This window comes from Pseudopodoces humilis, chromosome 11, assembly GCF_049639895.1.
Source record: "Pseudopodoces humilis isolate 2021_Gansu_Grassland_sample_001 chromosome 11, ASM4963989v1, whole genome shotgun sequence".
In the NCBI taxonomy this organism is placed as follows: domain Eukaryota; kingdom Metazoa; phylum Chordata; class Aves; order Passeriformes; family Paridae; genus Pseudopodoces; species Pseudopodoces humilis.
Window position 1 is genome coordinate 18,442,181 of NC_142210.1, and position 14,532 is coordinate 18,456,712.

The 14,532-nt window shown below is 43.5% G+C and overlaps 1 protein-coding gene across 1 annotated transcript in view; it reads right to left on the bottom strand.

Moving 5' to 3' along the window:
• USP13 (ubiquitin specific peptidase 13) overlaps positions 1-13,032 on the bottom strand; it is a 48,645-nt gene extending 35,613 nt beyond the window's left edge. The window contains exons 1-3 of the mRNA XM_005525067.3: positions 12,843-13,032; positions 4,283-4,408; positions 250-310 (exon numbers count right to left, since the gene is read on the bottom strand). Of these exons, the coding sequence (XP_005525124.1) occupies positions 250-310; positions 4,283-4,408; positions 12,843-12,995 (340 nt within the window). The 5' untranslated portion in view covers positions 12,996-13,032. The remainder of the gene's footprint in view (positions 1-249; positions 311-4,282; positions 4,409-12,842) is intronic.
• Positions 13,033-14,532: the final 1,500 nt, after the last annotated feature.

Sequence of the window (14,532 nt, forward strand, 5' to 3'; positions counted from 1 at the left end):
TTGAGGATCTATTTTACATTAAAATGTTTCATGTACATATACACACATCTCTCAATATGAAGCAAAATGGTTAAGAATTACTTATTTGCCTTGAAAAACTTCAAAATCTAGAACCAAAAGTTAAAAAGAAAACCAAAACAAACAGCAGGAAAGGAAAACCCAAAAGCCAGACACAATGGTGGGCAGAACCCAAGACCACATGCAGACAGAGTCAGAAAAGGACTGTGTGAAAGCAGGTGCTCACAATACCTAAAAATAGCTTAGCATTCCTCCTTTTTGGTAAAGCTCCACCAGATGCTCCTGGTACCTTCTGGAAAGAGAGAAAGAAACAATTAAAAATCCATCAAGGAAGACAACAGTAAATCTGCATTAACCCCTGCTATCAAGTCACAGTCCTGGATGAGTAAGAATGTAAATGCTCTTTGCTCACCTCTGGCACTGGGACTCAGCACTGCCCACCATCCCCAGGGAGTGAGTGAGCCACCACCTGAGTCCTTCACTCTTGGCTTGTTCATCAGAGGGTGTCTCACAGCCACCACGGGTAACAGCAGGTCTGTCACCAAGACAGGGACACCCAGTACTTCTCAAAGCTCTCTCCACTAGATCCCCAACAGTATTTCTCAATGACTAAAGCTGAATTAGAGAGAAGAAAAGGCTATTATCTGCATAAAGGATTCAACCCTTCATAACTAATTCCAGTAGGACCACTTTGCTTTGATCTGTTCGGTTCATTTTCTTCTACCCAGAACAAAATGCCCTTTCCATCAGGATCTACACCTGCTTCCATTAATCCAAATTACCACCATGTTTTCTAAATATTAGAAAGTGTGGGAGAAACTCAACAATACTCAAGCAATTGTTTAGTGGGGGATTTGACTGTATTTTTTAATTTAAGCACCACAGCAGAAAAGAGTAACTTCCAAATGAGATTAAGTTTCACTACTTTTCCAGTTCAGAATACCTCAGACTACAAGGGAAAACAACTAACTGAGGAAATGCTGAGGTCAGTGCACTTACTCCTTAAGCTGTTGATTAAACAGCACTATTAAATCAAATTAAATCAAAAAAGCCTCTGTGGCTATTTGGTGCCAACATGATGCATGATGTAGTGTGTAATGTTAGTGTAACTGGCAAGGTTGTTAGGCATCTTTTTCTTTTTTTTTTTTTTTTTAATAATAATATTGGGATACAACAGGTGGAGAGAAACCAGCCAAGAACCCGTCAGCCTACAGGGAAAGTTCATGTTCGCCTCTGCCCCTTCCAGGCAAAAGGGTCACATATTTTGGGTGGTTCCCTTCACCATGTAAATAAAGCTTTGGCCTAAGCAAACTGCTTTAATCATCAGTGAGGTCTTACACATCATAGGAAAATTTTCCATTCTTAGAAAGAGCAGATGCTGACAAACACCCCCTTGGCTGCATTCAAGAACAGAATCCATTATCCACATAGAAAAGCCCTAGGGAAAAGTCAGGGTTGCAACTCCAGCAGTTAAAATAAAAATAAAAATTCCTCAATGAACTGAAAATAACATGCAGAACATTTCTTTCTTTAATGCTTCTGGAATTTAACAAGTGGGAAGGAAGTAGCTAGGAATCTATTTTAAATGTATTTTAAATCTTCTTAAAAGCAGTAGCAAGAAACAACATAGACCAATTGCAAATACATTATGAATAAATTGCACCTTCTCCAAGGACTATATTTCCAGAACTAAAACAAATTTTTTTCCAATACTAGGAAGCTCCAATTGAATTCTGGTATCACCAAGTGTGATACTTGACTAGAGATTTCAAAGAGAAAGAAATCACATGAAGTGTTTATATTTAACTCAGGCTGGCAATGATTTCAATTTGATTTTTCCAAATACAAATACATCAGAATTGAAGATGCTTAATACTCCTGAAATACCCATAACCTGACAGTATTTTTTTACCTTGTCAGAAATCACTGAAAACATTCTCCATTCACAAACCCATTTTTGTTTCTAACAGATGTGACACACCCAACAAACGGGAGTGACACAAGGCATCAGCAGCAGCATTAAATTCCATTTGTGATGCTCCTCGGACAAGGTGACAGTGCACCTTGTTCTGCTGTCTCCCACTTTTTATGCCACCATCCCTGGATAACATCCAGAAACCTATCCCTGTAGGAAATCTTGGTACTTCTCTGCCCAGTGTTTTTAACAGGACTGAGGGATCACTACAGCACCAAGCTAAAGCTCTGCCTGGAAATGAATAGCACCCAGGCAATTGTATGAAAGCCATGCACTACAGGAAAGAGGCTGATTTAAATATTCTGAAGAATGTGACTCTGTAAAAAAGGAAAAATAAAAATCAATTTCCTTTATTTAGCTAAGAATTTTACCAGAGGTGGTTCCACAACTTGCACTTGTGCCCACCTCTGATGATTCAGCAGATGCCTCTGGTGCTGAGCTGCCATAGGCAGATACTCTAGCTCTACTTGAGCCAGCAGGCTGAAGATGTGACCCTTATTTTCTAATTGAATTGTGACAACACACACAACTGACATTTATTCCAAACATCTTATGAAGCAACCCCGGATTTCTACAGCAATGCAGTGCATTCTGCAAGGATGATGCCAAGGGAACCACGGGCAGGAATAGCAGCCTCACTATATGAATCTTAAGATAGCATACCCAATGCCTTTGGCTTTACTGTATCCTACACCATCAAAAGCTTGGCTTCTAAAACCTAAACCACAACGCAGCATGTGCCAGGCACTTCATAAAACACTTGATGTTTCACATTGCTCAAAGGAAAATATGGATAGCACTTAAGAAGCAAATAGTCATGGCAAAAAAAAAAAAAAAAAAGAAATCCACAGCTAATGTATGAGGAATCCTGGCTATGAGCCCTATAGATGATGCAATATTCACCTGCCCTGTGTAGTCAAACCCTGTTTCCTACCACATGACCCAGAGAACCAGTGTGTTGCCACCTTCCAGCACAGAGCCAGCCCCTCTGCTACATCATGATTCACCCGGAGAAAAACAGGAACCACTGAACTTCTTCAATCAAAAGGGTTTGCAACACCAAACAGCTGGGATATCTGTTTCTCCATTTCGGAGTTCTTCAGCCTAATCTTCATCAGGAAAGGAATTTTTGAGACCTCATTTTAACCTCAGTTTGCCTTTACTTACTGGAAGAAAGTTATGCACAAGGAAAGCTGACAGGATTTCTGCTCACCTGTCTCTAGATAGCATCTTTCAAGAGTGTCAAATTCAGTCAGAAGAACCATTTCTAAAACTCAGTTAACAGAGTGAAGGAAAATGTTGGTATTGCCCTTAGAAGGAAAGGCAACTCTAAAGTATAACAAACATAATTTACCATCTCATCCTGGAAGACATGCAATCCACCTCACTGTAATTCTGATAAAATATGAACACTCCTCTACTGGAAATAAGATAAGTGGTAAGGGCACTTTACGTAACTCAAGGCCTTCATCACCCAGAGGAAGCATTGCTGTAGAATAAGAAACAAGGATTCTAACCCACTCAAATGTAGCTATTTTAAGCCCTCTAACTTGCCAACAGAGACAGAGCTTATGGAAGAGTGAGCTGTAAGCAAACCCAGTGCCTTCCATATAGCTCAGGTCAGAAGTAATTGAGTCTTAAAGACGCCAGACAAACCACAGACAGAGGTTATAAAGCACAGGTTGTGACAGCAGATATGCAGTGATGGTGTGGAAGAGCAGTGAACACAAGGTTCTATATGCACACCCATGTGTGGGAAAGGCTAAGTGGGGGCAGTGTGTGTCTCTAGAACACAGAATTTAAACTAAGCTTAAGATCCCAGGCCAGGACAGAGTTTAACTGTATAGGCATCTTAGGATGAAAAGTAGTGCTGTCACCCTGAGATGGAACCTCATATGAAAAATAGATCTCAGCAGCTTCCAGCCAAATCTGAGCCAACTTGCACACTTGAAAGGCAGGTTTCAGAAAAGTATTTAGCTATGTACAGTGTGCACATAACATGCAGACAATATGTATGTGATACACAGAAATGAGAAGTGAAAATCACCAGCGGAAGTCAGGAAGGAGCTGCCTTTAAGATCTGAGTCTTTAGGGCTTTTGATTCGTCTCAGAACTGAAGCTATAGGATTGGTTGGGATCCAAGCACCTGGATTTGATATCCAGCCCCAAATCTGAACGTCTGCATTTCAGTCACTCAGGACTTGGTCTGTGTCAGAAATGCATTACCCAAATGAGCACAAGAGATATGAGAACTGCTGGGGTAGTTCCTTGGGAAGCCACAAGTCTCACCTCTATCACGTGTCGTTTCAGGTGCAGATAGACACACTGTCCTGTTTTCCGGTAATGCCTTTCGATGTGTTCCCTTCCAAATCCCAGAAACGTGTTCATGCACACATAGAGACCTCCTTCTGAGTCCTACAAGGAATGACACAAACAGTTACAGCAGGGAAGGAACTGAACAGGACAGGAAGGACCCAGCACACAGGAAAAAACCCTAAGAATTGCAGACCCTTTCTGTTATCAGGCACACACTAAAAATATGGTTTTCACAGCATATTACGGTGCTTACACTATCAGTCCTCTAAGAAACTTCCCCATCATATCACATATCATAACACATCATCCCACAGCCTACAGAAACTCTTTGAAATGAGTTACCCTGCAACTCCACACTAGTGAGTGTCCAAATTGGAAATTTAGAAGTTAGTCTCGAAAAATTCCACTTGAGTGCTGAGCCCAGAGAGGTTCATAGGCACAGAAATTTGTAAAGCATAAAAATAAGCATGAGCATTTATTTGAAATAGCAGAATTTCTTGTGGGAATTTGATTGCAAGAACATAATTCCAAACCAGAAGTACAGCAGAGTTGATGGTCCAGGGACTCTGTCACAATTTCTACAATTGATCACAATCTTATCTGAGAATAAAAGATCTCAATTGACCTCACAGCCCTTAAAACTGGCTAACAAAAACTTGGCAAGTGTTTTGTGTGCATCCTTCAGTATCTATCAGGGATCCTCTCCATTCATGCAACTACAGAACTTGGAGACACGGGCATTACAAAGTGAATATAAAAATATATACTCCTGGTGCCGATCACAAATGCTGATGTTTCAGTAACATAACCTGCCATCACTTTTTACTCTCCCTAAAACTGGCTGTTGATGCTGGCTGTTACCAGGTTCTTGTTCAATTTTAGCACCACTCTAAGATCTCTCCAACATCAAACTGCCAGAAGGACTTTCCGTCATCTGCTCATTGGTGTTGGATCAATTTTTTCAAGCCCTCTAACATGTATTGTTTTGAGTAGGTGGTGCATAGCAAAGATTGAGTCTTTCAGAAGCTCTGTGACCTTCCTTCTATTGTGAGAGTGTTTGTGCTATTGGATAGCACAGAACATCTTGTGTTAAATTCCCCAAAGAACAACATGAACTGCACTCATTCACAGGAGTCTCAGAAGCAAAATGTAAATATATATATGAAAGTAAGGATCATTATCTCCAGAAACAAGTCATACTAGACACATACATTGCTGCCTGCTCTTCTATCCTGCATTCCAAATCCTTCTGCGTTACCTCTTTCTGTGAGAAAGTCATGGATGTGTCCACTAAAAGAGGATCCCAGAGCTACCCAGACTAAATAAAAAATAGTGTTGTCACTCTAGGGTCTCAGAAACTCTGTTTGAAGTTTTGTTTTCTTGGCGATCATTCTCTCTTTTTCTGGAAGGAATCCAAGAGACCACTGAACCGTTTCTGAGGCAGCCTATGACAACAATCTGACACTTTCAGTGTAGGAGCTAAATGTAGAGTCTGAGTAAGTTGGTTGTGGTTACTAACAAAACAGTTCTCCAAGAGAACACAGGCAGAATGTTCTCTCCCACAGCTTGGAAAGAAGTGGACAGACTGTTCAAAAGCCCAAAAGGTCAAAGTAAAACAGAAGCCTGTGTGAAAAAGACACCTTTGTAGATGGCTGAGTAAAGGATTAGGCCCCTGTTTGGTGCTCAAAAAACACTTGACTGTGATCTGAGACAAACTTTGTGCTGGTTAATTTAACCCCGCTGAGCATACAAACAGTTCTGGAAGGAATGATATTTTACATTGTCTGGGGCATGTAAATCTTCGTATTTGACATTCATTTTAGATATAGGTGAAAGTTTATGCTGGAGGAAGGCAGCTTATCTAAAGAACTGGAGATGCTATTCTACACCTGACAGACAAAACCAGGAACTTTAGCTGGGTATTTTTCCCCCTCATTCTTGCTTGAGGATGCAGCAGACATGTAGTGTGAAGTTTAGGAAAAAGTAACATATAAACATTCTCTTCCCTTATCTATCTAAAGGCACTGTTGGAGCAGAAGCTTGTACGTGCTCAGGCTCCATCACTGCCCAGAAGGCCACTCAAGAGAAGATTGGTCTTCTCACCTTCCAAGAAGAAGGAAATGGGATTGCTCCTCATTGTATTTCTTCCTGTTCTTTGCTGCTAAGGTGGTCATGGGTATGCCAGGTGCTTTATTCAGAGAGGGAAACACACAGCCCATACCAGGGAGGAAAGTATTTAAAAGAAGGAAAAATACCTGCTCTTTCTTATTTAGTCACCAATTCATGCTTGGAGGAAGGAAAGAGGCAGAGAAGGTAAAATGCACCACCTGCTCCCTCTCAGACTCAAAAACAGAGCAAGGAAGCTGGTGGGTGAACAGCAAACACAAGCACCTGCCCGTGAGGACAGAGAGAGAGAGATCATCCCCTCATTTCACACTGTTTGTGGCACCAGACACCAACAGCTTTCAAACACCACTAACCTGATCAGGATTTGAACTGATGACCCCCAACCCATTTTCAACCCTCACGAACCATTTAGATCCCTCTGGGAAATTTAGGGTTTAGCAATTTCAGCTCCTGAGGTGGCTCAGACAACAGTGACTTTGTACAAACACGAGGGCTGTGGTGATCTCCTGACATGGCAAACAGCTGCAGACTCAGGGACAGTGTCTCAAGCACAGGTGTTTGCTTTAGATCCCCTGGAACAATGGCAAATTTTGGTAAGACAGTTATCACAGAAGAAGGTAAAATGGCACCTTGAGTCTCCACAAGTCTGCACACCCAAACATGAAGAATGAAAAGCTCATCCATCCTGTCATATATAAAGTAAAATGTGCCAGTTATAGTGCTTTCTTTGTACATTCTGTCATGGTTCCCTGGGAAAAAAAAGCGGTGTGGGCCAGTCAGCTACTTAAAAACCAAACCTCCACTCCACAAGGTGGATTTACTGGCCACTCCCACCTATAAATTACAGGTGGACTCCAGAGCAGCACATATGAATTCCAAAGCAGTGTCTTGGACAAGTCACACGTACAGGCAGGATCAAGGCTTCACAGTTAGTGAGCAAATACAATGGCAAAACTAAGGCTGGGTCAGGAGTACTTCTAACCTGCAAGCAGGAATAGAGAATTCCCACCCATCCATCACCACTCTTTAGGGTCAGTTTATCCAGGTGCAGAGCCGCTGGCAGAGGTGTCTGAGATCCACCAGGGCTGATGGCCAAGCTCCAGCCCAGTACTGCAGCCCCAGCAGTGCCACCTGCACTGCTTCCACAGCCCCTGAGATGTGGGGATTTTGCTTTGTGCAGAGCCCTGGCTGTACAGCTCTGTTAATCACAAAAACAGTGCTATGCTTCCAGAACAGAAAAGCTGCAGGGGAAGACTTGAGAGGAAAACTTATATGGTTCCACAGCGTTTGGAACACAATTCCAGCGTTGTCCATTCATCTGCATCTCTGCATTTATTCTCTGACACTCTGGGTACCTCAGAATTCAGGTCTCTCTGCTACTCAAAATATTCCAGTCCATCACCACTCTGGATAACTGGATAGTCAGCGACACATGACGAGGAAAAGGCTACTAAGATCCAAATTTAAATCCACCCCAAAGAAATGCACAATGCACACAGACACTGGTTGTTCTCCCAAGCACCATACTTATTTCTCATGTGTCAACCACTGCAGGCACAACTTCTGCTGATGTTACCATTCTCCAACTTCACCAGACCAGTGAGTTAACTGATGTGAAGCAGTTGAGTGTCCTGGTGCACTTTTAGCCAGCAAAACATCTGCCCCTGTGGCAGGTTTGGTGGGTCCCTGTCAAGCAACAGTACCACACTGCTCTGACTTTTCAGGTGATCACCCACCACCAAGTAATTTACTACCTCACTAGCTGGAGGTCATTTTGCAGCTAGGCCAGAATCCTCATCTGGAGTATTCCCTTCATCATGGTGTGTTCAGTCCTCTTGTTTTGTCTCTGCTGCTCTCATTCCATCAATAGAAACAAGATCCAAGCCTACTCCTCATAGACACGGGACTCAGTGACTTTCTGATTTTCCTCAAGGAATATTGACCAAAGGAACCACTAGACAGGAGGTGCTTATTTCTAGAATGTTTTATGCAAAACAATCACCTATATCCATTACACAGCCCAGACTCTCAAGGATTTCAGTCTCAACTGCACAACAAACAGCAGAGCATCTGCTCAGCTCAGACTTTGGGAATTGTCCCAACATAACCATCACAGAGTTCCCGAGCCACAAAAATGAAGTCAGCACGATTCACAAAGGAGGCTGTTGTCAGCAGCAAGGTTTTTCAGCAGGGCAAAGCCAAACTTTCAGCTGCTCAAACAAACACAGTCCTGCACTCTACAGAGCCAGCCTGCTTGGTCTGTCACCATGTCAGGCTCATGAGCTGTGCTGGGGCTGTCACCAATGCCCTTCGTGGGGAAGGTTTCAGAGCACATCCATGTGCAGCATCCATAGCTCACATATAAGCCCTTTTTATACTCCAGTTTGTATCCCTTTTCCAGCTGTTGTCTCTCCCCCAGATGTGTCACTCTCACAACTAGTGACAGGACCTGAGGGAATGGCATGGAGCTGTGCCAGGGGAGGTTTAGGTTGGGTATTAGGGAAAGGTTTTTCACCCAGAGGATGGTTGGGCACTGGGACAGGCTCCCCAGGGCAGTGGTCACAGCACCAAGCCTGACAGAGCTGAAGCAGTGTTTGGACAACACTCTCAGGCACAGGGTGGGATTGTTGGGGTGTCCTGTGCCAGGCCAGGAGTTGACACAGTGATCCTCGTGGGGCTGTCCCAACTCAGCGCATTCCATGACTCTGCAATTTTGTGATAAATGATCAGAGGTTTTTGAGACCAGGATCACATTAAAAGGTGGAATTTCCAAAGCTGAGTATTATCCTTCTAAAAAAATAATAGTACAACAAAAGATTCATTAACACAACCTTCATATCTTCTGCATTCTACTGAACACAAAGTCAGGCTCATTCACCAAAAGAGGAAGAGAAGTCACAGTGGACAAAATAGGAGAGAAGAAACATACAGCACAGTGCTGGAGATGTGGAAAAAGTCACCAGGAGGCATGACTGCATCTCAGATCTGAATAATGAGAGGTACAGGACTTTGTCAGCCAAGTTTCAGGGAAGTGGTTGGCTCCCATAGCTGCTGGGTCAGTCCCTGGAGGAAGCAATACCCAACACTAGGCCAGGCTTGTGTTTTGTAGGCAGCCTGCCTTCCCTCCTCAATTCCTGTACAAAGGAATGGCTAACTGGAATAGCAGTCCTCATCAGAGAAACAGTCTTTCGAGAAGACATCAAAAAATCTCAAAAAAGTAATTAAAATGTAAATAATAAATGGCATATTTTCTCATCTTATGAGCCAAGAAAACTAAAAAGTGTCACTAGGTCTCTTAAGTGCAAAGAAATTTTCCTCCTGCTCCTGCCAGTTTTCCAGGGACCAACCCCAGTACGTTCCGTTGGAAGCAGGCCAAATCTAAGGACATGAATTTCTCATCTGTTTATATTTCTAACAATACCACCTTTCTGACAAGATCACCATGATACAGTTAATCCACGTGGAAAAAATACATGAAATAGCCACTTGTACTTCTAGCTCTCACTTCTGAAGTCTCTCAGCTGATGACTCTCACTGTAGCACAAAGGTGACATTGTTCTCACATCTTCATCCAAGGAAGATTTAAAGCTCATGGAAAAGGAACCTCAACCAGGTTTGGGAACAATCAGTGAAGCTGCCTATGTCCACTGGAACATGCACTACTCCAACCCAGACAAGATGTCACAAGTGACAGAGTGACCAACGGGGCTGCAAAAGCCACGTCTCACTGCCACGTTAAGCTTTGCACAGCTGGAAGTAGAAGAGGGAGCTACTCACTCCCAGTACCTCATTTTCTTTGGCACCCCCTGACAGGAAAAGCTCTGATTTTGACCATTCCACTCGGTTTGGCCCTTGCAAATTTCCTGCAGCATCTTTCTCTACAATAATAACATTACTCTGTACCCAAACATTCACAGGTCTGATGGTTTTCAGTTTATTTTAAAGATCACAACACATCCTTACAGGAAAAACATTAATATACAATTAATATAGCTAAAGACACTTGACTGTAGAGCCGCTGCATGACCAGGCAGGACATGACATGCTGGAGTTAAACTGTAACAAGGAGCATATTTTAAAATGGCAAAATGAGATGGTGAGGAAATACTGAGAAATATTCTTACAAGGGAAAAACCTCCTCCAGCAAAAAAGCAATCTTGAATTTTAGCATGGCTAACAAAACCAAGAGTGTGTTTTTTAAAATTCTTGAACATTACAACAGGGCCAACAGTGTATCTTCTTTCACAAAGAGGCAGGTGTCTCAAGAGGAAAAGGCTCGCTTAGGTAATACATTGATAGCCTAAGAAAATAAGTCACAAAATCAACCTACTACAAAACATAAACATTTCCTCTTAGCCAAGAAACAACCTGTCTGTATCAGACACTTTCACTTTCCTTCTGAATGAAAAACTGCAAAAACACAGCTTTGCTGTTTTCAGTTTGTAAATGACAGTGTTTTACCCTAGAAAGCACACATTACATATGTCCCTTAGAATCTCTATACTACAAACAATATCCAAGTATCTATTAGATTATATGGGTATTTTAAATAAAATCCGAGGCAAATATTTCACCCAGCTAAGCAGAGGAGTGATATGGGCTGAAAAGCTGGGGGAAACATTAGAAACTGAGACTGCTTTTATTTTCACCGGTACTGCACAAGTTCAGCCAAGCCTTTTGCCCAGTGAATGCCCATAACACAATATAAACAAGAAGCTTTTACACTGGAGAGCAACACTTTCTTAAATCTGAAATCTCTTCCTGATAATGTCAAAAGGGTGAAAAAAATTTCAGTTAAAAAAAAAAATCATACATGCTGCTTCCCACTCCTTTTGCTACTTTTAGCCACAGTTTCTGTTAAGTTTGGCTCAAATGTTTCATGTTTTCTTCAAACATACTGTTTAGCTAAACACAGCTTTTGCTGTGTTCAACTAAGGCTTGTTGCAGGGCGTGATGATTGATTGTTTTTTAATCTGTAGCAGTATTTTATATTCCTTCCTACTTGTTAACAGAAACTTTTTATAAACCATAATATTGAAGAAGACTGAAAGTCTTACTAAAAACATCAAGCATGTGTTCACCCAAGCAGAAATCTGAAGGAAAGAATGTGGTGTATTGATTTTCCCCCGCCAAAACCTTCTTAAGTATGTAATGCAATTATCGCCTCTGCGGTGGAGTCCGATTTGGCAGTTCTAATCAGTCCAGCTCCCAGTACAGTCAGGGCTGCTGGGTGACACTTGAGATCTGAAGAGTGTGGGTAAAAATAAACCCTGTTCAACAAGACATGATGAACACCAGACAGCTGAGTCACCTTTAAAATCAAGTCTGATATTCTGTATTAAAAAGAATTATCAAAAAGTGGGGGAATTATCAAATAGAAGGGGATAAAGGATTCCAAAAATGTGTCTGAAATGTTTCTTTCAATGAATATTCTGTAATGTAATGAGCTTCCTTCTGATTGCTGCCACTGACGTTAACATCAACATATAGTGCTCAATCACCTTTGGGAAACCTCAGTTTCCCGTTGAGAAGCAACTTTTAATCAAATTTTCAACCTCTTTTGAAAAAGTCTAATTTCTAAGCGCCTGTTTCTTACGAAGCACTGCCCATTTATGAAGGCTTCCAGTATTAGCAGTGGAATTAGAAATTGAGTCAGGCCTCAAAGCCGCCATGGAACCCATGCGATCTGTGGAGCTGGGGGATATTTTGTAAGACACCATAGAAATAACACCACAGAAAGTTTACTGCACATGAAACATTTATCTAACAGCAAAGGAACCAAGCTAGTGGGGAAATACTACAAGTTCATTGAAGTTCAGCGATGTAACTGAAACCCTGGGGGAGAAAGTGTTTCAGGGGAACTTTCACACCAATTTTCAGGATGAGCCTTTACCTCGGAAGCTTTCTCGGAAGATTTTGAATAGAATGACCACCGAGGCAATAGGAAAGCAAATTAATTGACATCTGCTCGCCAAAATACACCAACGAGAAGGCCATTACTCTCCCTTTTTTACTACCTCGGTGTGAAAGCAAAAGCGGGGCTCCGGGTGGAGCAGACAGACCCCGACAACCAGAGCAAGCAGGGGAAGTTTCCCCAAAACCACAAAATCCCCGTGTCCAAGCAACCACTTCAGAGCGCCTTGAAGGAGGAAAATAAACAAACAAGCGCAGGAAGGAGCGGCGCTGCCGCGGACGAGCCGCAGCGATGTGAGGGGAGCGACCCCGGCCGTGGGGAGCAGCGGGAGGGCGAGGGGGCCGCGGCAGGTGCAGGAGGGGATCGGGGGCACTCTGAAGCCTGAGGGGGAGGCAGCGGCCCGGGGAGGGTGCGAGGGGCTGCGGCGGGGAGGGGAAGGGGCCGCGGCGGGCGGGGACGCGGAGGCAGCCGGGGGTGGTTCGCTGCACTCACGGGCGAGTCGTAGGAGAAGGCACATTCCGTCTTGTAGACCCGGTCCCCTGACTTGGGCACCCGGATCGTGGGCATGTAGGGGACGAGCAGCTCGCCCAAGTCCCCGGCGGCCATCTGCGCATCGCCGCCGCGGAAGAGCGCGGCCCGCTGCATCCTCCTCGCCTCGCTCCCTCCCTGCTGCCCTCCCTCCCTCCCTGCTCCCGGCCGCCCGCCCTCCCTGCCGAGCCGCTCTGCGCGGGCGATGGAGGCGGCGGGCAGCCGGGCCCGGGGCAGGGCGGCGGCGGGAGCCGGGCCCGAGGGAGGGCAGGGGGAGGGAAGATGCTATTTTTAATCCAATGGCAGCGGCAGCGGCACCAGCTGCGGCGGCGGCACTCGGGGGTCCCGGCGGGGGCGGGCGAGGGGCAGGGCAGCGGGGCGGGATTCCCGCCGAGGCCCCGCGTTTCACCCGCAAAGCTTCGCTCCCCGCGGGGCAGCTCGGAGACTTCACCCCTGGTCTCCCCGGGTAGCCCGGGGCAGGTTTTCCTCTGACCGGTAATACTCTTTTATACGCTCTATTATTTATTTTTAAACTTCTGAAGACTACACATATATATGTGTGTGTATACATATATATATATGTGTGTGTGTGTGTGTGTGTATACATATATATGTGTGTGCATGTATGTATGCATATGTATATATACATATATGTATGTATATATATATGTGTGTATATATGTATATATACATATAAATGTATATAAGTACAAATGTATAAGTATATATATATGTGTATATATATTTTTATATGTATATATGTTCGTATAAAATACAGTGAAAAAAATCTCTGTATTTTCATTCTCAGCCCCTCATTGTGGCAGTACAGGTGTCTCACATGGCTCTGCACAGTCCCACCGGGTCCTGCTGACAGGTGGGATGTCCCCACTGCCAAGAGAAGCTGCTCCATGTAGGGGGATACAGGGCGGGAATGCCCAGCCTGGGATGTCTGAGAAACCTATGGAAGTGCCAGCAGCCAACCCCCAATTTCAAGTCTTCAAGGGCACTACCTTTACCTTAAAATGCCTTTTTTGGACCTTTGCTGTGTTTCTCTCTGCTCTTCACTTTGAAAGAATGTCAGAGAAATGAGAAATAAGAGTGAACTTTGTAAGAGAAAAAATATTGCTATTGTTTTCAAGCAGTATCTAGTAACTACTACATATGCCTGGCAGCAAGTGTTAAAGAAATGACCAGTCTTTTTAAAATGAAGATGTATAGAGCAGATGAATAGCCTTACACCCATCATCCACAATATATCCAAGGACACATTGATCACTTCCAAGGAAATGATGTGACCTTTGCTAGAACTAGCTTTTCCCCCAAAATTAAGTTTCAAAAGGTGCTTCTGGGAAAATTTCAAAAGAACTGAAAAATGTTTGTACCCAGCTATGACCAGGCTGTGAGGGTGAGCAGAGTAGCAGTCTGTTCTCAGCAATTTTTACTACTGAAAAATCAAGTGTTGGGAACAATGTGAAACACTGAGGGCAGAATGTGATGTCCATGGAGTGGTTTTAGACATACTGAAAAACAGACATTACATCAGACTTGTGAGCATCACTGGATGCTGGATAAAAAACACTAGTACAGGGTCAGACAGATTTATCTTACCTGAGGAGACTTTGTGCTTTTTTAATGGCTTCTCTTATGAATAACT